The 23,563-nt window shown below is 46.3% G+C and overlaps 1 protein-coding gene across 1 annotated transcript in view; it reads right to left on the bottom strand.

Annotated features, from left to right (window-relative positions):
* The window catches only part of CSMD2 (CUB and Sushi multiple domains 2), a 641,557-nt gene that overhangs the window by 8,571 nt on the left and 609,423 nt on the right, over positions 1-23,563 (bottom strand). Inside the window, exons 58-66 of the mRNA XM_024765304.1 lie at positions 22,943-23,116; positions 18,667-18,849; positions 14,584-14,760; positions 13,206-13,385; positions 12,644-12,817; positions 9,929-10,102; positions 9,524-9,597; positions 6,423-6,534; positions 5,668-5,847 (exon numbers count right to left, since the gene is read on the bottom strand). Of these exons, the coding sequence (XP_024621072.1) occupies positions 5,668-5,847; positions 6,423-6,534; positions 9,524-9,597; positions 9,929-10,102; positions 12,644-12,817; positions 13,206-13,385; positions 14,584-14,760; positions 18,667-18,849; positions 22,943-23,116 (1,428 nt within the window). The remainder of the gene's footprint in view (positions 1-5,667; positions 5,848-6,422; positions 6,535-9,523; positions 9,598-9,928; positions 10,103-12,643; positions 12,818-13,205; positions 13,386-14,583; positions 14,761-18,666; positions 18,850-22,942; positions 23,117-23,563) is intronic.

The following is a 23,563-nucleotide window of genomic DNA, read 5'->3' as shown; positions in this document are numbered from 1 at the left end:
CTGTTTGCAGAAACTGACAACCCATTCCTAAAATTCATATAGAAATAAAAGAGGCCCAGAATAGCCAAAACAATCTTGCCAAAGAAGAGCAAAAAGGAGGACTTAGACTTCCCAACTTCAAAACTTGCTGCAAACTATAGTAATCAGGACTGGGTGGTAATGGTATAAGGACAGTCATACGGATCAGTGGAATAAAACTGAGGATCCTAATGTAAGCTCACACATTTGTGGTCAAATGTTCTTTGAAAAGGGTGCCAAGACAATCCAATGAGGGGAGAATAGTCTTTTCAACAAATGGTGCTGGGACAATTGGATATCCGCATGCAATAGCATGAATTTGGACCCCAAAACTCTTAGAGGAAAACACAGGTACAAATCTTTGTGACCTTGGATTAGGCAATGGTTTCTTAAATATGATCGTAAAAGCACAAGTAAACCTATAAAATATAGATAAATTGGAGTTCATCAAAATTAAAAGCTTCTGTGTTTAAAAGGACACCAACAGGAAAGTGTAAAGATCCAAACTCATCAAATCGCATACACTACATATGTGCAGTTTTTGTATATCAATTATATCTCAGTAGGGCTGTAAAAAAATCCACACCTGAAAAAAAAAAAGAAAAAAATTAACACAGGATAAAATGGAGCTTAAATTTTAGGTGATGAACGAAATAAAAAAGAAAGTACTGTAAATTAAAAAAAAAAAGGCAGTGAAAAGACAACCCACAAAATGGGGGAAATATTTGAAAATCATGCATCTGATAAGGGTCTTATATTCTAGATATATAAAGAACAGTTGAAGGGACTCTGGACCAAGATGGCAACATAGGAGGCTCCTGAATTCCCCTCCTCCCACGGATACACTGAATGTGCAGAAGAAAACAGATCAACTCTCTCTGAGAGAAATCCAGAAACTAGCTGAGTGACACCTACACATTGGGTGACTGAGAAAATAACCACATCAAAACAGGTAGGAAAGGCTGAGACACATTCTTGAAATAAAACCTCACACCTGGCACGGCACCATACAATCGGGAGGGACTCCCAACTCCCAGCTTTTCCCTCAGAGTGTTGAGTTTGTACCACACGTCTAGCACCCTGACTTTTAAGGATGCCATCTGAGGGATGGGTGCCCAAATCACCTAGCTCTGAAGGCCAATGGGGCTTGGGGCTTGTGTTCATGAGTTCCACAGGACTACAGCAAACAAGGAAGCAGTTTTTAAATGGACACAGTAGAAACCCCTGTGGCTATATATATACCTGGTCTCACACTGAGGGAGCAGGTAAAAATGCACATCTCCCAGTTTCTCCCTGGAAGGGGTCTGACTGCATACTTTTCCAACTGTTGCCTGAGAGTCTGCTTCTAATCAGCCTGCATCTAGGTGCTGACCTCTGTGGGACACTGATGGGTCTTGGTACACCCTCAACTACTGGGAGCCACTAGGAATAAAGACGACAGCTCGGACAATCACAAAGGTTTGGGAGGCACCAGGAGATTAGGCTGCACTGACTGGTGAGGTTCATTGCCTAAACGAGACGGTCGGTCTGTGAAGACTGGGTGGGAGAGCTGCCTGTTTTATCTAATGAGTAGAAACCAACACAGAGAATCAGGGAAAGTGAATCAACAAGGGAAAATGTTCCAAACCAAATAATAAGATAAATCTCCAGAAACGGATCCTAATGAAACAGTGGTAAGTGATTTACCCGACAGAGAGTTCAAAATAATGGTCATAAAGATGCTCACCGAGGTCAGGAAAGCAAAGCACAAAACAAGAATTTCAACAAAGAGAAAATATTTTAAAAGTACCAGATGGAAACCATAGAGCTGAAAATGTAATAACTGACCTAGAAAATTCAATAGAGGGGTTAAACAGCAGGGGTTTAAGTGGAAGTGAAAATCTAACATAAAAACACATGAAAGTATAAAACTCACTGGTAAAGATAAATGCATGATTAAATTCAGAATACTCTAATATTGTAATGTTAGTGGGTAAATCACTTGTAACTCTAGCATAAAGGTTAAGAGACAAAAATGGCAGCAATAACTATAACTACAATAATTTTTAATGGATATACAATATAAAAGATGTAAATTGTGACATCAAACACATAAAATGTGGGGGACTGTAAAAATGTGGAGCTTTTGTATGCATTCCAAGTTAGGTTGCTAGCAGCTTAAAAAAAGACTGTTGTAAATATGTGTTATGTAAGCTTCGTGAAAAACACAAAGCATAACCTACAGTAGATATACAAAATATAAAGTGTAAGGAATCAAAACATTGCCCTTGTACCAAAGTCAGACAAGGACACTTCAAGAAAAGGAAATTCCAAGCCTGTATCCCTGATGAGCATACACGCAAACATCCTCAAGAAAATATTAGCAAACCAAATGAACTGTACGTTAAGAGGATCATACACCATGATCAAGTGGGATTTATTCCTGGGATGAAAGGATGGTTCAATATACACAAACCGATAAACGTGATACCTGTGCACTGTTGGTAGGAATGTAACAGTGTGGAGGTTCCTTCAAGAATTAAAAATAGATAATGTGTAATCATAAATGTAAAGGATCAATAGTCAAATCTAATGTATAATTATGTAAAGGAATAATATGAAATTTTTAAAAGCTGGACTGCCGTTATAGGAGCAGACATGAATAGTAAATATTCTCTGTAATGAAGAAAATAATAATGTAAACCAGTACAAGGATATTTTTATTCTATAAAAAAGAATTAAAAATAGAAATACCATATGATCCAGCAATTCCATTTCTATATATCCAAAGGAAATGAAAGCTCTGTCTTGAAGAGATGTTCACTGCAGCATTATTCACAATAGCCAAACTATGGAAACAAACTAAGTGTCCATTGATGGATGAGTGGATAAAGAAAATGTGTGTATACATACAATGGAATATTACTCAGCCTTAAAAAGAAGGAAATCCTGCCATCTGTGATTACATGGATGAATCTGGAGGACATTATGCCAAGTGAAATAAGCCAGACAGAGAAAGACAAATACTGCATGCTACTACTTACATGTGGAATCTAAAAAGTCAAATTTATAAAAAGAGTACAATAGTGGTTGTCAGGGGCTGGGGGGTGGGGGAAATAGGGAGAGGCTGGTAAAAGGATACAAGCTCTCAGTTATAAGATGTATATGTATAACATGGTAACTATAGTAGATAATACTGCATTGTATAATTGAAATTTGCTGAGAGAGTAGAACTCGTGTGCTCTCATAAAAAAAAAAAGATAAATATGTGAGGTGATGGATGTGTTAACTTGATAATGGGAATCCTTTCACAATGTATATCAAATTATCATGTTGTATACTTTAAATATATTTCACTTTGTCAATTATACCTCAATAAAGCTGGAAAAAAGAAATCAACAGGACATAAAGGAGTTCTTACAACTCAACAATAAAAAGACAAATAGCCCAATTAAAAAATGGGCAAAGGATCTGAATAGACTTTTCTCCAAGGAAGATACACAAATGGCCAATAAACAAATGAAAAGATGCTCCACATTGTTAGTCATTAGGGAAATGTAAATGAAAACCACAATGTAATACTACTTTATACCCACTTAGGATGGCTATACTCAAAAAGCTGGCCAAGGGCTTCCCTGCTGGCGCAGTGGTTGAGAGTCCGCCTGCCGATGCAGGGGACACAGGTTCGTGCCCCGGTCCGGGAAGATCCCACATGCCGTGGAGAGGCTGGGCCCGTGAGCCATGGCCGCTGAGCCTGCGCTTCCGGAGCCTGTGCTCTGCAGCGGGAGAGGCCACAGCAGTGAGAGGCCCGCGTACCGCAAAAAAAAAAAAGCTGGACAATAATAAGTACTGGCAAGGATGATGTAGAGAAATTAGACCCCTGGTGCATTGCTGGTGGGAATGTAAAGTAAATGTAAAGGCACTTTGCAAAACGGTTCCTTACACTGTTAAACATTGAGTTATTCTATTCCTGGATATATACCTAAGAGAACTGAAAACATATATCCAAGCAGAACATGTACATTTATGTTCAAAGTAGCATTATTCATAATGGCCCCAAAGTGGAAACAACTGAAATGTTCATCAATGAACAAATGGATAAACAAAAGGTGGTATATCCATCAATAGAATATTATTCAGGCATAAAAAAGAATGAAGCAATAACACGTTACAACATGGATGAACCTCGAAAAAATTATGCTAAGTGAAATAATCCAGACATAAAAGGACAGATATCATATGATTCCACTAACATGAGGTACCTAGAATCAGCAAATTCATAGATATAGGAAATACAATAGAGGTTATTAGGGGCTGGAGAGTAAGGGGAATGGAAAGTTATTGTTTAATGGGTACAAAGTTCTTGTTTGGGACGATGAAAAGATTCTGAAAATGCACAGTGGTGATGGTTGCAAAATATTGTGAATGTACCTAATGCCATTGAATTGTACACTTTAAAATGGTTAAAATGGTAAATATTACGTTTTGTATATTTTACCACAATTAAAAGTTAAATGTACTCTAAAAAAGAAAAATTATACCACTACCATTTGTGGAACACAAATATTACTTTCCCTAAATAAAAGAAATTTACAACAATTCATACAATGAGAATACATCATTAAATTCTAGCTCCGATAAAGGCTCTGAACCTGAAGCCTTCTCTCTCTGAGGGGCAGGACAGCAGAGTACTTAGGAGCATGGATTCTGAAGTTAGACCTGCCGGGTTTGAATCTCAGCTCTCTCCCTTTACCAGCTGGTGACATTGGGGCACGTTACTTAACCTCTCTGTGCCTCAGTTTCCTCATATATTAAATGAGGATACGAGTAACACCTGCCTCATAGGATGACTGCAAGGATTGAGTTAGTACACGAAGTACTTAGAACAATACCCGGAATGTGGTGAGGTGAGGTCAGCACCCGTAAGAGACATCTTACTGAATGCCATCCTAGCACCAAACCCATCCTTTATCCTTGCTGGATTGTTTACTTAAGACTGGACTCAGATTACCTTCTCCAGGAAGCCTTCCCTGATTCTCCCCTCCCCCTTAGGCTGAATTAGTGCCCTTCCCAGCATTCAGTGCATCTCTATGTTCCTGAAGGGACTGTTATATCTGATAACGTGTGTGTCTTCCAGAGCTGAATGTGAGCTCCTTTAGGGCAGGGTTTGTGTCTTTCACCTCCCCATCCCCCATGCCCAGCTCAGCCACGCACAGTGGTAACGCTCAATAAATAGAGAAGAAATGAATGAAGAGGAGCGCGAGGGAGGTGTAAGACGTCACGGTAACCCTGAGGGATCTGTGAGTGGGTACTGTTTTATCAAGGTTATGATAGGCATATATGCATAACGTGTTATTCCCGTTCGGTGGGACACAGAGCTTTTCTCCGTCTGATGATTGAGTGTAATCCTTAGAATACTGTATACTTAGCGCTGGGCAGAGTGTTGAAGCTCATGCAGAAGGTAGCAAGGTAAAACTTGGGATGGCTTCACTCTGTGCTCCTTAGACTACTCTGGTTTAATCTCCTGGACTCAACACCTCAGAAAAGCAGCAGCAGGCTCCAGCTTCCGGAAATCACATTTCTTTCTTCTCTTTGGCCTTCTTTCACTCAAGCTCAGCTGTCCCCTTTGGCCCCCCACCCTGGAGAAGCTCACCGAGGGGGCACACTCACCCAGGCAGACGGGTGGTTTGCCTGTCCAGCTGCCATCTGCTTTGCATGTGCGGTGCTCGGAGCCACCCTTGAGGGAGAAGCCCTCCTGGCAGGAATAGATGAGCGTGTAGCCCATGGAGGGCAAGTCCAGGGCCCCAACGTTGGCATGGGTCGGCATCTCCGGCTGCTTGCAGTGGTGGGCTGGATGACAGGGAAGACGCTGCTGGGAGACGAGGGTCTCCAGGAAGCCTCTCCACCACTCCCCTGTTCCTTGATGGACCACCCCCTTCCTTTCCCTTATGGGCCCCTTTCAGGTCCAGCATCCCCTCCCCAGCCCCAGCCCCACCCCAGCCTTGATGTCTATATGAGAGGCCAAGATGGAGATCATGTGGATATTGGCTCAGTCAACCCTGGGGGAACCTAAACCTGCAGCAATTCTCCTGAGGGAAAAGGAGTAATTATGGACAAAATCCTGAAATCTTCCATCCTGAGGGCAGGCCTTGTAGTTGTTAGTATTTGCTGCCATGGGAAAGTTCTTTCTTTTTCTTTGCGAAGGCATAGGAATTGCCTTCTAATATCAGAAAGGCTTCTGTGTGTAAATACCTTCTGTGGGGCTCCAAGGGGTAAGGAGTACAAAGAGACCAATACTGGTCCCAACGAGGAGTTCTGAGCTCTCTGTCATTCAGAGCACTCAAGCATCGCCTAGATGCCCAGCTGGGGGAGATTATGAGTTGCCAGGAGGAGTTGTCTGGGCTGTAGGCGAAATTTGCACTCACAGACACAGTCGGGCGGGGTTCCGCTCCAGGTCAGGTTGGGAAGACAGGTCCTGGTGGTGGAGCCCTGGAGCAGGTAACCTTTCTGACAACGGAAGAGCACGGTGCTTCCAACCTGAGGACGAAGTTCCCACAATCACCTTCCATCCAGCGACGCTTCATACCTGTCACCTGACTGCTTACCTTCCCACGACATTACTCCTACCCACCCTTCTGTTTCTCTACCTGATTAAATCTTATTTATCCCTTGAGGCAGCTTACATTATGCCTCTTCCACAAGGCCTCACCCAATTCCCTGGGCCAGATCAACACTCTCATGGGATATATCATATTTTGCTGCGGGGGGCTGAGTGCCTGACCCAGAATCAGAAGACCCTGGGTTTGAGTTCTAGCATCTACATTTACTCACTGGATGCCAGGCTGCACGAAAATCTCTACACCTTAGCCTTCCTGTGTAGAGCTGGGATGAGCACCCCTGCCACACTACACTGGAATGTCGTGACACTCAAATATGAGGGTAGATTTGAAAGCGTTTTATGAGATGTGAAGAACTGTGCAAAGTAGAATATTACTGTGTGTGTCTCTCCCCTCCGTGAATCTATGAATTCTTTTAGGACATGTCCCCTATAGAATCTGGAGCTTTGCTTTGTAAAAAATCCCTTGAGCAGAATTGCTACCGTCCCTGCAGCCCTCCCTCTGCTCCACTAGCCCCTCACAGTCTGACCTGACACTCCCTGCAGCCACCAGCTCCATCTCTCCATCTCTAATCCATGCGGCACCATGCTGTCAGATCAGCTTCCGAAACTGCAACTCGGATCACACTATTTCCCAGCTCAAAACACTCACGTGTCTCTATTACCTCTGGGAGCAAACTGAAACGCAAGGTGAAACCTAACTTCCACTCCCTTCCTCCACGCCCATCACCTCGTTCAGCAAATGGTACCCCTATCCACCCAGTCGTGCAAGTCAAAAACTTCAAGTCGTCCTTGATTCCTCCCTTTCCTTCAACCCCTCCATTCAATCCTTCAAGAAGTCTTCTTGGTTCTACCAACAAAATACCTCCCGACCCCTTCACATCTCTCTGTGTCCACTGTCGCTACCCTGGCTCAGTCCCACCCTCATCTTTCTCTCAAGATGTCTAAGATGCTGCAATGATATCCTATTTGTCTAAGTGCTTCCATTCTTACCCCCTATTGTTCATCCTCTCCTCAGGGTCCTGAGTGATAGTTCAAATGATGGATCAGATTAAGTCACCTTCAAATGGTTTCCTATGACATTTAGAATACCATCCAAAATGCTTATCATGGTCTCAAGGCCCTATATGACCTGGTCCATGCCCTTCTCTTTTCAAAATTTATTATGTGATATTTGGTGCATAGAAAAGAATATATGGCACATATCCAGGCATGAATCATCAAAATAAACTGGACGCCTTCAGTGGAGCCCACCGCTCAACCTAAGGGTTAGAACACCATTGACACGTTTGTCATCTGCGCGCTCCTTCCCTGCCCTGTTCCTCAGCTCCCCTCGGTGAAAACCAGTCTCTTGAATTTTGTGTGTGTGTTTATTTTGCGGTACGCGGGCCTCTCACTGTTGTGGCCTCGCCCGTTGCGGAGCAACAGGCTCCGGACGCGCAGGCTCAGCAGCCATGGCTCACGGGCCTAGCCGCTCCGAGGCATGTGGGATCTTCCCGGACCGGGGCACGAACCCGCGTCCCCTGCATCGGCAGGCGGACTCTCAACCACTGCGCCACCAGGGAAGCCCGAATTTTGTGTTTTTCATTTCCTTGCTTGGCTAAAAAATAATTCTATCACATATGCCTACATATATCTCTAAACAATATAAATTTTTCTTGGTTTGAATCTTTCTAGAAATAGTATCCTACCACGTTTGACGTTCAACACTATGTTTCTAACAGTCATCCGGAGCTATAGTTCCTTAATTGTCACTGCTGTGTGATGAACCATCCTGAGACTACACCGGGATTTTTCTCCTTTCTTGGGAACACGTACGAGAGCGTCTCTGGGGTTGCTTACTCTGGGTCATAGGATGTGTGAATATTTAACTTCACAAGGCAGTGCCAGCCTAGCTCTTCGGCTTCATGTCCTTCTCCTCTCTCTTTATGTTCCCGACCCGCTGGCTGGCCAGCTTTCTAGTCCTGCAACCTGCCAAGTTCCCTGCCTGAGCGTTCCTCTGCTGTGGCCGGTTGCCTCTGCTGGAACGCCCACCCAGCTCTGCACAGGGCTGGCGCTTCCCACCATGGGCACCACAGTTCAAGTTTAGGAGGCCTCTTCCCTCACTCTGCTTCCTAAAACAGCAACCACCCCGCCCCCCATCACACCCTTTTATATTATGCCATGTGTAGTGCCTATCACCCACAGAAGTGATCTTGTTTATTTATTGTCACCAGCCAGGGAACTCCCGTAGAGCAGGCACTTGGCCTGTCTTGTTCCCACTGTATTCCTAGCGCCTAGAATAGTTCACGGCAGTAAATATTTGATAAATCCCATTGCTAGGTGAGATCCCAACCCGCCATTTCCGGCTTAGTCCCTGGTATCCCCTGGGCACATTGGGGGCTCCAGTTCATTGTCCTGCCTTGAACACATCCATAATTTCCTGCTTCCTTCTGCTCAGAGGGTCCCATCCAGGCTGTCCACATCCTTTCCTTTTGAAGTGCATTCTGAGATGTGTCCCTGGAGCCTGTATCCTGCTGGGATGGGCCTACTGGGCAGGAGACTGTCTCCCATGTGGCACTCGCTGGCTCCCGCCACCCTGTCTGAGCCCCATAGGGTGTGGGTGCCCTGGGGACAGAAGGTCCATCTGTCTCTCTCATTTCTGTCCCTGCCCCAGTCACAAGGGGCTGCCGGGAAGTGCCTGTGGAGCTACACGCGAGTCTGTTCTTCCACATCAGCTTCTCAGGTTGGTGTAAACGCCTGCCTGCTTCTGAGGGGTCATGCTGTGCATCCTGGCTTGAAGAAGCAGGCTTCTTTCTCTCTCCAGCTTCCAAGGTCTCATGCCCCCTAGTGCTGTCCTGAGTCCTCTGAGACTGATGACAGTGACAAGGACAGAAGGCAGAAAGGCCCGATCTCGGTTGACCTCGTTACCTGGTAGCCCTGGGAATTGTTCTGTATCCCAAACTGTGGCACGCCAGGGTCCGCACACGTGGTCAGCGTGGGGTCTGGATGGCAAAACAAAGAAACAGACCATGGTCAGGGAAGCTTTCATCGCCCCTGCTCACTCTGAGAAACAGATGCGGGATCGAGGATGGAGTCACGCCCTGACTTCCCTGCCCTTGGGAATCTCCCCCGCGAGTCATGCCCCGGCTGACAATGATTTCCGGCAGCACACATGAGCTATGGCCACTTCACCTCCTGTTCTAAGTAGCTTAGGGGAGCGCTCGCCCCGTTTTGCAGATGAGACCAATGAAGACAGGGAAGAAAATTCATCATCTCGGGCCCCAAAGAAGGATGCCCACCAGCTGGGACACTCTGCTCCCGGTCACCTCTCACCTATGCAGCTGGGCTGGGTGCCACTCCATGTCCCATCTGACTGGCAGAACCTCCGTGGAGAGCCCACCAGCACCAGAGGGGGCTGGCAGGAGAAGAAGACAGAAGACCTGTAGGAGAAACCTCGGTCCTCTCTCCTGCCACGGGCCGGGACGCCAGGATCTCCGCAGAACACAGCTGGGAAGACCAGGGAGAAGGGCAGGTCCAAGTTGCTTTCTAGAACTCAGTCTGCTCGCCCCCCTTAACCCCCACCCAGCCTTTGGTCCTTGTATTGCTTTCCTCTTGGTTCCACTTGAACTCTGGCTGTGGGGCAGCCCTGGGTCAATGATTACACCTGCCTCAGCGCTGCTGTGTGTTTCCTCTCCTTTCCACATTCAAATGCTTATTAATAACCATATCCATGTAATAGAGTAACATTACAGGAAGTTGAGAACATGGAGAAAAAATAAACTATCATCGTACTACCCAAGACATTTTGTTCATTTTTGTGCTCATTCCCTTCTAGCGTTTGCTCAGTTGTATGGAAACTTGTGCGTGGCTGCAAACCTGATGTCCAGGTGGTGTCACCCTTGCTTTGTTCACTTGACGTTCTGTACACATTTCCCGTGTTTATGACATCATTATCACTTATTGGCTATGTAAATTTGCAATGAGATGGTGTAACATGATTACCCTAACCCTCACATTAGGCATTTTCTATTATTATAAAGTTACTTACGGCTTTTCTTTAACGTGTATTATTTTCTTAGGGGAATTCTCGAGGAGTGAACTTACTATCCTTAAGGGTTTGAGTGTGTTCACAGCTCTTGATGCGTATTGCCAAATGTCTTTCCACGGACTGTGTATTTACCCTGCAGTGAGCAGTATCTGAATGTGCCCATTTCATTCGGATCAGCAAAGAGTATCTTTAAAAACTGACTGTGGAAGGCCAAGTTCCCCAAGACATCACTTCAAGCGTGAGGAACCTTCTTTATGCTATGGTATGTGTGTGTGTCTTTACATAGAGTCATGAGGTTCACAGTCAGATGCGAAATCAGATGAAAGCCTGGCCCTGGAAGCTGCGGAGTCTGGACGGAGCAATCAGAAGTCAGTTAAAGGCTGAGCCAATTGGAAGTCGCCACACCCAGGAAGAGGCAACTCAAAGAATAAGAAATACGAGTGGATGACACAGAGCAGCTCAGTTTGGCTAAGAAGCAATGTGATGCCAATTCAAACAATGAGATATCTTTTTAAACTCCTCAGGCTGGTAAATATTAAGAATATTGGCAAAGTCAACTGGTAGTGAGGGTGTGAGTCAAGAAATCTTCTCATCGACTGCTGGTGGCAGCGTAAACTGGGACACCGTTTCTAGAAGACAGTTTGGCAACATGCGTCAGAATGTATAGCATGCACAGCAGTTGGCCCAGCATCCTCACTCCCAGGACTTCAACACAGGCATAAAGAAATGCTACTTTCGAGGCTATATGTTGCAGAACTGCTTCTAACATGATTAAGTTGGAGAAACCCAACTTCATCGCCAGTAGGAGAGGATTAAACCAGTTGTGGCATATATAACAAGGGAGTTCTTTAAAGCCATTAAAAATGATGACGTATAGATTAGTATGTACTGATAGAGCAAGGCGCTGATGGCCTGTGAATGAATACAAGTTGTGAAGAGCACGATTCAATACCATTTATAGAAAATTGCATACATACTGCTATACATGCAAAAATGCAGAGTGATTGTGTGGAAGTACGACAAGACTATGGCTATCTTTGGGAAGTGAGGGTTCGGTGAGGGTGCATTCTTCTTTGTATTTTTGGATATAGTACAGTTTTGGTTTTTTTTTTTTTAACAATAACCGTAATTCATTGTTAGAAAGCAATTCAGCTATTTCTCAAGACAAAAAGCAAGGTTTCTGAGTCCAGACTCAAGCTGGAGCCTTCCTCCCTTCCTAGTGTTTCCCTGGAGGAATACGAAGGTCTAAGGGGTTAACTACAACACCACATGCTGCCTTTCCTGTGTCCACTTTTACTGGCCCTTGTCTCTGCTGAAATTTCCCGAACTGAAGTAAATTTTCAGAGGTCCCCAAACAGTGTCATGTGTAGTTGATAGTTTTCTGCAGCATTAGATAAATGCCAAGTAGAAAGAAAAAATAGGTCCTACTGTTTGTCCAAGTTCCAGAGCCAGATTATGGGGTAAGGCAAGAATGAGTGACCTGGAACCTGCTTCTCTGGGGGACTCGGTAAGAACTGAGCCCTGGCATGGACTTGAGGCTCTTTGAGACACAATCGGGCCAGGTAGATCAGAAATAACTCTCTCACCAGAAAATCACAAGGGCCCCAGCGTCTCTTCTGCGCAGGGTATTTTCCTTGAAGACAGGCATGTTTCTCGCACTGCCCCGTTTGCCTGTCTATCACCCCAGCTTTGGGTTCTAGCGCATCCAGTTAACAACCTTTCAGGTTAAGAAACACCTCCCTTATCTCTGGCTTAATTTCCTTCCACTGTGACTCCACACGGTGAGAGGAGCCAGGGCTCAATTAAGATAGTCTCATATTCTTCCTTTAAAATCCCTTCCTTCTTTAATAGTGTCTTTGACAAAGCTCCTCCCTGATTTGGGGCCGGGAACCTCCATTCTAGGCCTCCTAGCAGCAGAGCTCTGGAAGCAGAGCGGCAGAGGAGGGAAGAGGATGGAGCCAGCAGATGGGATGCCTCAGAGGCCCCCGTGAGCGACTTACGGAAACACTGAGGCAGCTCTCCAGTCCAGGACCCGTTTCCCTCGCAGGTGAGCACCGCAGGCAGGGAGAGCTGGTACCCCTCCAGGCAGGCATACGTCACGCTTGAGCCCCACGTGAAGTCGGACCCCACCACTTTCCCGTTGGGGATGAGCTGAGGCGGTTTGCACATGATAGCTGGGGGAGACCAAAGCAGGCTGAGTGCTGGGGCTGCCCCGGGGGGAAACCAGGCCCCGGCGGCCACCAGCACGGATGTCACTGGCTCCCTGTGCCTGCCGGGAGTCTGGGCTAAGCGGCAGGAAGCAAGAACGTCCCCTCTTCCTTTGGGAGCTTGTTCTTTTTGTACCTTACGACAACCCACTCCTCTCTGCACGGCCCTGCCCTCAGTGTTCAAGGCCCAGGACCTTCCCGCTCCCTCCCTGCAGATGTTCAGGGACCACTCCTCACCTTGCACACCCCCTGATAAGATGTTAGGGCTCTGCCTCATCACACCCTCCCTTCTAGATGTTCAAGACTTTTGTACCTTCTCTGCCCCTGTGTCCACATCCGAAGCCCCCAGACACACCTTTGCAGACCGGCTTGGTGCCGTTCCACGTCCGGTCCTTGGTGCAGCTCAGCACGGACACCCTATGTGACTCCATCATGTAGCCAGGGATGCACTGGTAGGTCACAGTTTTGTTGTACCTGAAGTCACTGCCCAGCCGGAGGCCATTGGCTGGAATCCCAGGGTCGCCACAGTTTATGACTAGGATGAGGAGATAGAGCATCGTTCACTCTGAGCACAGGCCCCCCACCCCCAGCACCCCAACACCATCCCTGTCACTCCCTGCACGTGTCTGGGAAGGAAAGCTGTCAGGGTAGGGATGTCCTGTCCCCTCCCCGGTTCCTAGTCGGGCACCATCCATTCTAAGTCCCCAGAGCCAAGTCTGCTTGCAAAGGCTGTACTGCATCCCCCATCCTTGCCCGCACCATCCTTACGCACCCCAGCAACCTGGGCTGGGAAACCCATCTTGTTCATTTAAAGCCCACACCTCTAAGAGCAAGTATCCAGAGGGCTCGCTTCATAAACGAGGCTGGGGTCCGAGGAGGGGGACGTTTCCAAGCTGAAGAGCTTAAGGTGTGCTGAAGGACCACATAAGACAATTTGCCGCCGGAAAGGGCATCTTACCGCCTGCTCTTCTGCCCAGGAGACCTCTGTGGGTCCAGTGGCCTAGGAGCAGGGTCTTGTGACCGATGCAGCGGTCATACCGATGTTACGGTATCAAGTGAGGGTGGGGTTTAGTGAGCTCCGGCCTCAGAACAAAAGTGAACTTGACAGGGGATTTCAAATGGAGCCTGAAATCACAGCTAGGATTTTGAAAGGGAGAATGTTGTCAGATTCCCTTATCACTTCCTTCCATCTGGGCCCCACAGTGATTTGCTTTTCAAGGAAAAGGGTCTGGCGCTGCCCTTAAGAGAAGCAAGAAAGGGGAGCCAGGCTGGGGTGGGGATGGGTCCAAGGGAGAGAAGGAACTAACAAAGATGGTAGATGGCAGCAGCTTTAAGGTGGAAAGAGAATCAGGCTGAACACTGGGGCTTTGCCCTAAAAGAGAAAAAGAAAGCCCAAGGAACTGGCTAGAGTCTAAGAGATAGCAAATAATTATATATTCTCAACCTCTCTGAGCTTTAGTTGTCTCATACATAAAGTAGAGCTAATAGTACCTACTTCATGGGGTTGTGGTGAGAATCAAAAGATGTGATGCGTGTGAAACAAAGCACTTAGCTCAGGGGCTGTCGCATACTATGTGCCCGGTAAGTGGAGGCTATTTGTATGATTCTAAGTCAGGGTCAAGTCCCACCACGTCAGCCAGCCTTCCCAGTCTCCTCCAGACAGCCTTCTTCTTTGGCAGGGAGAAGCCCGATTGCCTTGGCCACCATTTGCCACGGAGCCCAGAGGTTCTCACCTACGCACTCCGGATCGCTGCCTGTCCAGGTGCCATTGACCGAGCAGTGCCGGCTGAGCAGGCCTGTGGTGTAGTACCCTTCCCGACACTCATAGACGATGGAGCTGGAGAAAACCAGGCCATCGCTGAACATGACTCGGGCATTGCTTGGAGTCCCGGGGTTCCCACAAGAGATCACTAGGAAGCCGAAAGGACACATTATTCATCAGAACAAGAGCAGGCATCCTCTGGGGGGGCTGGGCCCTGCCCAGAGTGGAGACCTCGTGCTAGGTAAGGACCCTGTGGATTGAAATGCCTCTTGGGATGCCTTCATGTCGGATCATCTCCCCCTTAGAAGGGGAGGAGAGACCTGTAGGGATTTTTTTTATGATTTCTAAAAATTAAAGACTATATCTGTTTTATTATCACACCTGAAATTTTAAACAATTCCTTAATATCACCAAATGTCCAATCAGTGGTTAGCGTTTCTGTCTATCTCTTTTTCACAGTTGATTTGTTTGAATCACGATCCAAATACAGTCCACACATGACACTTGGTTGGCACGTCTCTAAGACTCTGAATGCAGAGATTGCTGGGTTACCCTCTCCTACAATTTATCTGTTACACAAATCAGGGCATTTATCCGGTAGAATCTCCCACTTTCTGGATTTTACTAACTGCACCAATGAGGCATTGTTCAGCATATTCCTCTGTCCCCTGTACTTACTGTAGTCAAGTTCTACTCTTTGGCAAAGGTACTTTTCAAAGGTTTTGTGTTTTTCTTATCACATCGCGTTGGGAGGCACAGAATGTCTGGTTGTTTCCTTGTTAGTGATGTTGAGGCTGACCAGTGGGTCGGGTCTGCCTGCCTCATCTGGCATTATAAAATTCCTGTTAGTTGTCACTTAATGGTTTTACCAGAAATTAAATATTGTTGACCAGATTGGTTATTTCATTAGGGGATAGAAATGGTGACATTCTAATTCTATAATTCTTTCTGCTTTAGCTAGTGTTTAAGAACTTGTCCATTATCAAATATTTGCTTACCCAGAAATAGAGTTCATATAGGATGGCTGGATTAATGCTTGATTTCTTTTTTTTTAAATCAGACGTGAGAACAATGAGTTGGTTCCCTAGCAAGCTCCAAAGGACAATATTTGAATTCACAGATTTGAATTTATTTGCTATGTTTCCATCTGTTGCCTCTTTTATTCTTATTGACGCTCAAATTATCCCATCTTTGACTAGTGGGAGCCCCTTCAAGTTGGTTCCTGAGTTCCTTTGACATGACCCACTTGTGTTTGGTAGATTCCTTGTTGTAATGACAAGATTTTCCATGTTCACCTTGCATATATCCTGCCCCACTCCTGGAATCAGCCATTTCTCTAAAGAGCTCTGGTTCCTTTGAATGGGCAATGGATTTAAAAACTACAACCTGGGCATTAAGGGTACTCTTTGCTACTGAGCTGGTCATTGATTCTAGACTTTTAGGCTGGGAAAATAACTTTTCAAATTGAAAATACATTATGACTTTACGCTGATATTACCAAGCCAAGTTTAGAATTGAGTTTTTCCTTAAATTTTTGATTTTTATATGAAATCCCTTTTATGTTGAAAATCTTGGTTCTTTTTTTTTTTTTTAAATTTAAAAAAAAATTTTTGGCGGTATGCGGGCCTCTCACTGCTGTGGCCTCTCCCGTTGTGGAGCACAGGCTCCGGACGCGCAGACTCAGCGGCCATGGCTCATGGGCCCAGCCGCTCCGTGGCACGTGGGATCCTCCCAGACCGGGGCATGAACCCGTGTCCCCTGCATCGGCAGGCGGACTCTCAACCACTGCGCCACCAGGGAAGCCCGAAAATCTTGGTTCTTAATGACAATAAATATTTTTAACTTGTTTTATCCATATATATTATGGTATTATATACATAATAGTTTCAGAATAGTAATACCAGTTTTATTACTAGCAATATGATTGCAAAAAAAAGTTTAAGATTTCATTGTAGTTCTTTGTCCTCAGAATATATGTACCATAGTCAGATTTCATTTTTTCAAGTCAATTGAAATAATTCTCTGGGTTATTAAATCACCAACTTGATACATAGTTAAGTTCATTTGTTTCCATTTTGATTTGATATTCGGAGAGTACTTGTTTCTAATCTTTCATTTAATTTTATTTTGTAAATATGTACAACATTTACACAGTCCCAGAGTCAGATCTACAAATGATTCCTATGTAATTAGCACAACAGATAGGCCCTATCATCCATCCACTCAACAAGTATTTGTGCTGCCTACGTGCTGGGTATGCAGTGGTGACCAAGCCATGTCCCCTGCCCTTGAGCAGCCCAGTCTATCTTAAGAACCTACCTATAAACAGATGAATTAAAATATGAGGTAATCAGTGCTACACTTGAAGGAAAAAAAGCACTAAAAAGAGAGCAGTTTATTGGGGCTGGAGATAAGAATTTGAGTAGAGCCTTAAAAGATAAGTGGGAGCTTGCCAAGGGAAGTCACAAAGAGCTGTGTACATGTTACACATACACTCACTCAACAAATATTTGCTTCCAGGTCCAAACTCTCAGCTGCCCACTTTCTGTTCCCTGAACACTCCTGACATTGATGGCTGACTCCATCCTGGGACCTGAGTGGCAAGAAAGGGAACCTGGGTCACAGTGGATATTTGAGAATATACTAAATTCTCCCCCTGCCAAAACACTCTCTCAGTACCACAAAACCTCTCTTACTATGCCTAGGAAATCCTATAAACCTAACTTTGCACCCCCAGAAAGGCAGGACTTTGGACAGACATGTGGGCGAAGGCACTGACTCCATTTCTATCATTGGTGTCCCCTGATCACGGGCCAGAGCATCTCCCCTTGCTCTTCATGACTATGCCACTATCTCAATTTCATGCAGCCCATTCTCTAACCACTGCCTTTTATTTCTTTAGCTCGCTCCCTCTGGAATTCGTTCTCTGGTGATTGGGACCTATAATCCACTGATCCTACCACCTTTTCACAGCCTCTTACTCCACTCATAAAGCCGTCCCTTCCTTACCCAGCTTAGATGCTAAGATTTATCATAATCACTGCTTTGTGTATACCCTCATCTTCCTTGCCACTTTCTTTCAATGTCTTAGTTGCTTAATAAAACCCCAACCCTACACCTAATGCTTCACCTACCCTGTGCCTGAAACTATGTAGCTAAATGTGTTTGAAAAAAACCCCAGACCAATGCTGACTACTGTCACTTTATGTTAACGGCTCTTACCTTAATGAGCCCTCGGTGCTGCCTGGCAATTATACATTTCCCTATTCCATTCCCACTCCTCCCTGGCTAGACGATGATTTCATATTGCGTCCTTCCTCTTCCAACACCTCAGTCAATCTTACTCTTACTGTGAAACTGCTTCCTAACTAGGAGAGTGCTGTGCAGGTTGTATTTTAGAGAGGGGGGGAGAGAGAGGGAGCGACAGAGAGAGAGAGAGAGAGAGGGAGAAAGGGAGGGAGAAATTTGGGGAGCAGGTACAAAAAGTTGGACTTTAGGGAGAGAGGTTTTAAAAAAGAGTTTTGCTTTTGTTTTTCCAGAAATTTAGGAGTGCGTGGAGAAATATATTTTCCCTACTGGGCCTACCTCAGGAACCATCATTAAGAGCTTATATTACTTTTAAAGAATTTTTAAAAGCTGGATCTGTATTTCTTTTGGCACTTTGGATGCTATTTAAACACAGTGTTTTCCCTTAAACTGTAAGCCCCAAGAGGGCAAGGTGGGTCTGTCTCCATCACCGTTGTGTCTCTAGCCTATACTACAGTATTTGGCACACAGTCGTTGAATGAAACTGTATGGAAATAAATGCACAAATGTGCTTAACTTAGTTTATCCTGGTGTCTTCCCTGCTTAGGTAAGTGGGGAATATGTTTGCCTTTGGGTTACTAATGAGATGAACGTGAACTCCGTTGATGCCCACTATTCACCATGCCAAGGGTTCAAAGGGGGCCCTGCATTTTATCTGTGTATGTGAGGGCGGGTGCTAGGGCGTAGGAAAACGGGGGAAGATCCTGGGGCCGGCAGAGGGGAGAAGCAGAATGGTCACATACATTACCTCCACACTCAGGCTGCGTGCCGCTCCACACGCCGTTGGCTTGACAAGTTCGCTCTGACGATCCCCGGAGCACGTGGCCAGCTTCACAGCTGAAGCGCATCAGACTGCCCGGGGCAAAGCTATCTCCCAAGCGGATGCCATGGGCTGGGATGCCAGGGTCACCACAGATTCCCATGCTGGTTCCTATGGACCAGAACCAAAAAACCCCGTTGTTTTTAGCATGGCAGGAAAGGGAGTGGAGGACTTGGAGAGAGAAAGATGCTGGGCTGATGCTAAGGCAGGGCAGTGGGCCCTAAGAACGAGGGCGGTGAAACTGACCGTGCGTCTAGCCTGAGTCACCAGGACAGGCTCCTGCCTTAGCGCTCAGTGGTCAAAGGACACAGAGGGCTGAGGTCATGTGTGGGTCCCCGGGGACCACGAGGCAAGGGAAGAAAGAAGGCAGAGGGAAAGCTTTGTGGAGGAAGTCATGCCTTTTTGTTCTTTGGCTTGTGCCAGCGTGGGATGCCCGTGGTCCAAGCTGGCCTTCTCCCTTTCACCTCTTCTCCACCATCTGTTGATGTGGTACCCTCTCCGTTACCAGTTCCACCGTCTTAGCTCAGATGTGCAACGTCTCTCTCCTGAACTACATTGCCGGATCCTCCTAACTAACGTCCCTTCCTCTCAAACTCTCCCTCTAGTCTATCTCCACTTTATCCTTAAATCCTAGCAACGAACAACCACAACCACAATCTGATTTTGGTTCTTTCCTGCTGAATTAGCTCCACTGGCTTCCCACTGCTGAGAGAAAAAAGTTCCAACTTTTTAGCAGAGTTTCTGCTCAACAGCCCAGCTTGAACCTTGATCCTGGGCCTTTAATTGAGGATTTTCTATTCACAAATTGTGCAATACAGGTGAGCTCTAGATTAGACATCTTAGATCCCTCATTTCATCCTTTCTTTGCCCCATGCCTCCTGCCACATTTCTGCATGCATCTGGCTTATTGTGCAAACCCAACCCAGGAGAGTTTTAAGGACCCAAGAGGTGGGGGAAGGTGGAGAACAGGAGACAAAGCTACAAGACCCAGTGCCTGTGGGAACCAGCGCATCTCAGAATACGGAGATGCACGGGAGACACCACTGGATCAGCCTAGGCCATGGTAAGCTTGAGGAAGGAGGAAGAAAATGAAGGAATAAATGGCAACTCCATGAGAAGATCAAGTTTCCCATTGGAATGCACCTCCTCGTGGATCCACATGTGTAGGCATTGATAGTAACATCTTGACCACAGGTGGCTTAAGCCATGTGTACCCCACCATCCACTGTTGATGTATCTTCCTCTCAGTTTTGGGATTATTTCCTTTTCCAGTCTAGTCTCAAAATATGAGAACACTATATAACCCCATGTTCCCCATTCTGCTCCTTACCATGGGAGGGGGATTCATTCAGCCTTCAACTCCAACACTTGAAAAAACAAAGCCTATCACGTTTGGCCAGGTTTTCTTATCTTTTGACGTTTTCCAGGATGTAGCTCATGCAACAGGCAGTACAGGGTCCCCTTGAAGGCAGCCCTGATGGTGAGTCGCTCGCTCTCCCTCACTGGCTAGCTGGCCTCAGCTGAAGCCAGCACTGTTACACAACAGGCCTGAGGGTGGACTCCCAGGTCCTGGGCATTATCGGACAGAACAGTCCCCACTGCCGTGTTTGGCCTCTGTTTCAACGATATAAGGAAGTCTGGGACAGAATACTGTACCACGGGGGCATACTGTTGACTCTTTACAGAAGAGGTACATCAGCAAGATAAAGACACTGCAGAGGTAGGCAATGAACTTCCTGAAGCGTGTCTCAAATGCCAGAAATCTCTGCATGTCCTTTATGGCCCAGGGACTTACGACTTCTGTTATGCACCATCTGGGTGCACTGACTGTACAGAATGAGGTTTGAACATCTGACCCTGGAACTCCTGAATGTGTATCTTTTAAGACTGACAGGAGATGATGTTGCAAAAGATGATATCTGTATCACTGGTGGAATTATATCCCACTCACTAGTACAGATCTAGCGTTACTTCCTAATCACCTATTTTTTTCCACCTTCACTTCCTTATCTAAGGTATTCAAGATCCATTCATTCCTCAGCCTTAGTATTTATGGAATCCCTTCTACTCCTGTCCTCAGAGGTCTCCAGAAAGCTCTGCCCATGATACTGTTCTCCTAAGTGTCTGTCGTCCTTGAAGAAGACACGGGAGAAGTAAGATTGCAAACTATTCTTCAGAATATTCAGGATTGGGGATCAAACAGCTTAACGCAACATATCCCCTAATGAGTGAGGTCCATGTCTTCTGAAGCTTCTCTTCTGCTTCTTACTTTTTCATGTTCCCAAGGTGTCAGCGTGTTTCTAGTCTCCCCTTGACCTTTGATGTGGCCAAGGAAGAGTCCCTGCTTCCACATGCAGAACCAGGACTTAGGTAGTCACAAAATTATGAAATCTCAGGGTTGAAAAGGTTTTAGAGGTTTTCTAGCTTCGTTACCTATAAGAATTGTTTCTGGAATATTTCCAGTATGTCATTTCACAGCCTTCACAAAAACAACTTCAGAGAAGGAAAATTACAGTTTGGGAGAAAAGACTTTGGATTCTGTGCTTCTGGGCCAGGAGACTCACTGTGTAGTTGGGTTACATATGCTAATGGGCAGGAGACGCTGAAGCCTTTCTTTCTGATTTCTTCCTCCCCTACCTTGTACTTCATTTTCCCATGGAGAACAAAGATCCCCAAATACATAAAACAGACCTTAAGAACACCATTAGTCCCATGTCCTAGAGAAACGTCTAGAGGGAGGACTTTATGCAAAAGGGACTCTTCACCAAAGAGACTGGGGCAAATGCATGCTTGGATGGGCATTTGGATGCGAAATGCATGCCTTTCTTCTGTGGAATACTTCTTCCTCCTGGAACTTGCTCTGTGGACAACTCTGGAGGCCTCGATATACACGATCCTTGTCGTCCCCATGCCAGCCTCCCCAAGATACTTCCAATACAAGTCCAAACAGACAGGAGTCTGGGGCCCAGCTAATAGGCTAAAGGAGTCCCAGTGGCTCATACATAGTCCTGCCAGTTCATGAACTGGGTGATTAATGAGATTAATGAGGGTGAGAGGCCAAAGTCTTGGGTGTTAACAGAGTGATGTGTCTGGGATTGTCCTGGGCAGCCCACAACCCTTTGAAACAGTGGCCAGTGCTTCGGGAATTTCTTTCTTAGGAGCCCTAACTAATATCTGGTGGGTATTCTGGCCGTGCCCTAAATTTTGGAAGACAGGCTCATCTGCGAACTTCAAACTGCAAGAGCAGCTGCACATCTTGTGAGTGAAGTCCCACTTTGAGGAGAAGCCTTCTATATTAGAAGGAGGTCAGGATCCTTACCTCTAGAGGGCATCTGGCATGGGAAGGCATAGGGGTTAATTTCAGTGCCATGGTAGGTCCCCTGAGGAACGTCAAGCTACATGAACAGCTGCCCTCTTGCGGGCAACATCCCATGTGGCATCCCTTCTTGGGGCCAGGCAGGCTCACCCCAAAGAAAAGAAAGCTGTGGGGTGCTAACTTTTTTGCTTAGTGGTTTCTTCATTGGTGGGACAATTCAATTTCAAATATTTTGTTCTTTTATGACATTACAGATGAATATCTGGAAATATGGACACGGGAGCTTTGGCAGTTCCCTACATGTGCTGTGTTGATAGCATCTCTCCATGTCCCCATAGAGATTAACAGGAAAACAAACTCATTCATAGGAAACGTCTGGGGGCTGGTGTGTTAGTGCTAAAGGGAAGAACAGTATTCACTGGGCAGTCAGGACACAGGACAAACGGGAGAGGTGGTGATACAGAAAGGGAAGCAGGCTGGGGCCCAGCAGTCCATAACAGGGAAGAAGAGAACACAGGAGGGGGTTTGGACCTGGGCCGAACAACAGGAAGGCTTGGACTATTCCTGGGACCTCATGGTAATAATGTCTGGACAGGACTCTGGCCATAGGGTGACCTCACAAACTGCGTCTTCACTAGTTTTGCAATCTCTTGGCTGTATGGGCTTGGCCAGCGCTGACTAAGGGCATGAAGCTGGGCTCAGACCACCAAGGGCTGAAGTCCAGTTGGGACCTCTGATAGCCGTGCTCTCTGCCTGGGAGGGATGCGATGAGGGTTCAAAAGGTCTGCTTCCCTCCCATCCATCTGTCACACTCACACCCTCGGGAGCTCGCTCGCCTCCCAGCCAGGTGTTCCTTTGGACTCCCTTCTCCCACACCAGAGCCCATACCTGAGCAGTGGGGGAGGGAGCCAGTCCAGTGTCCGTCCAGCCCACACATCCGGGTGGCATTTCCCACTAGAGTCCGCTTGCTGGTGCAGCTGTAACGTACGACCGCCCCTGCGGTATAGTTGTCCCCGGACATCTGGGAATGGGGTGGGGAGCCCGGATGGCCACAGGACACCACTGTGGGGAAGGGCAAACATCTCAGCAACTCTGCACCAGGATGGATCATCATCACAGGACACGTACTAGGCTTCTCATGGCGACAGGCGGAGAAGAAGAGAAGCTGGGGTATCTACTGAAGCAAACTTCCTGCTGGCACACCCACTCAGCATCAGCAGACAATGCCTACCCACCTCGCTGTCCAGTTTCTGTGTCTGTGAACTGCAGAGCGATACCTGTTGTTTTAAGAGCTGAACGAGATAATACATGTGAAACTGCTCAGCACACAGTAGGGACACAGTAATATCCGTTTCTTCTCTTTCTTGCCTCTTGTGCTCACCTCTCCCTATTTCCTCACTGCCATAGGACATACCAAGAGGTCTCTGGCAGAAAGGTGGTACATATAGTATACCTATAACTACATATAAGTCAGACAGAGAAAGACAAATGTCATATGATACCACTTAT

The sequence above is a fragment of the Neophocaena asiaeorientalis genome, unplaced genomic scaffold, assembly GCF_003031525.2.
Source record: "Neophocaena asiaeorientalis asiaeorientalis breed wild unplaced genomic scaffold, Neophocaena_asiaeorientalis_V1.1 scaffold409, whole genome shotgun sequence".
Classification (NCBI taxonomy): Eukaryota; Metazoa; Chordata; class Mammalia; order Artiodactyla; family Phocoenidae; genus Neophocaena; species Neophocaena asiaeorientalis.
This window is presented reverse-complemented; position numbering and strand designations above follow the sequence as displayed.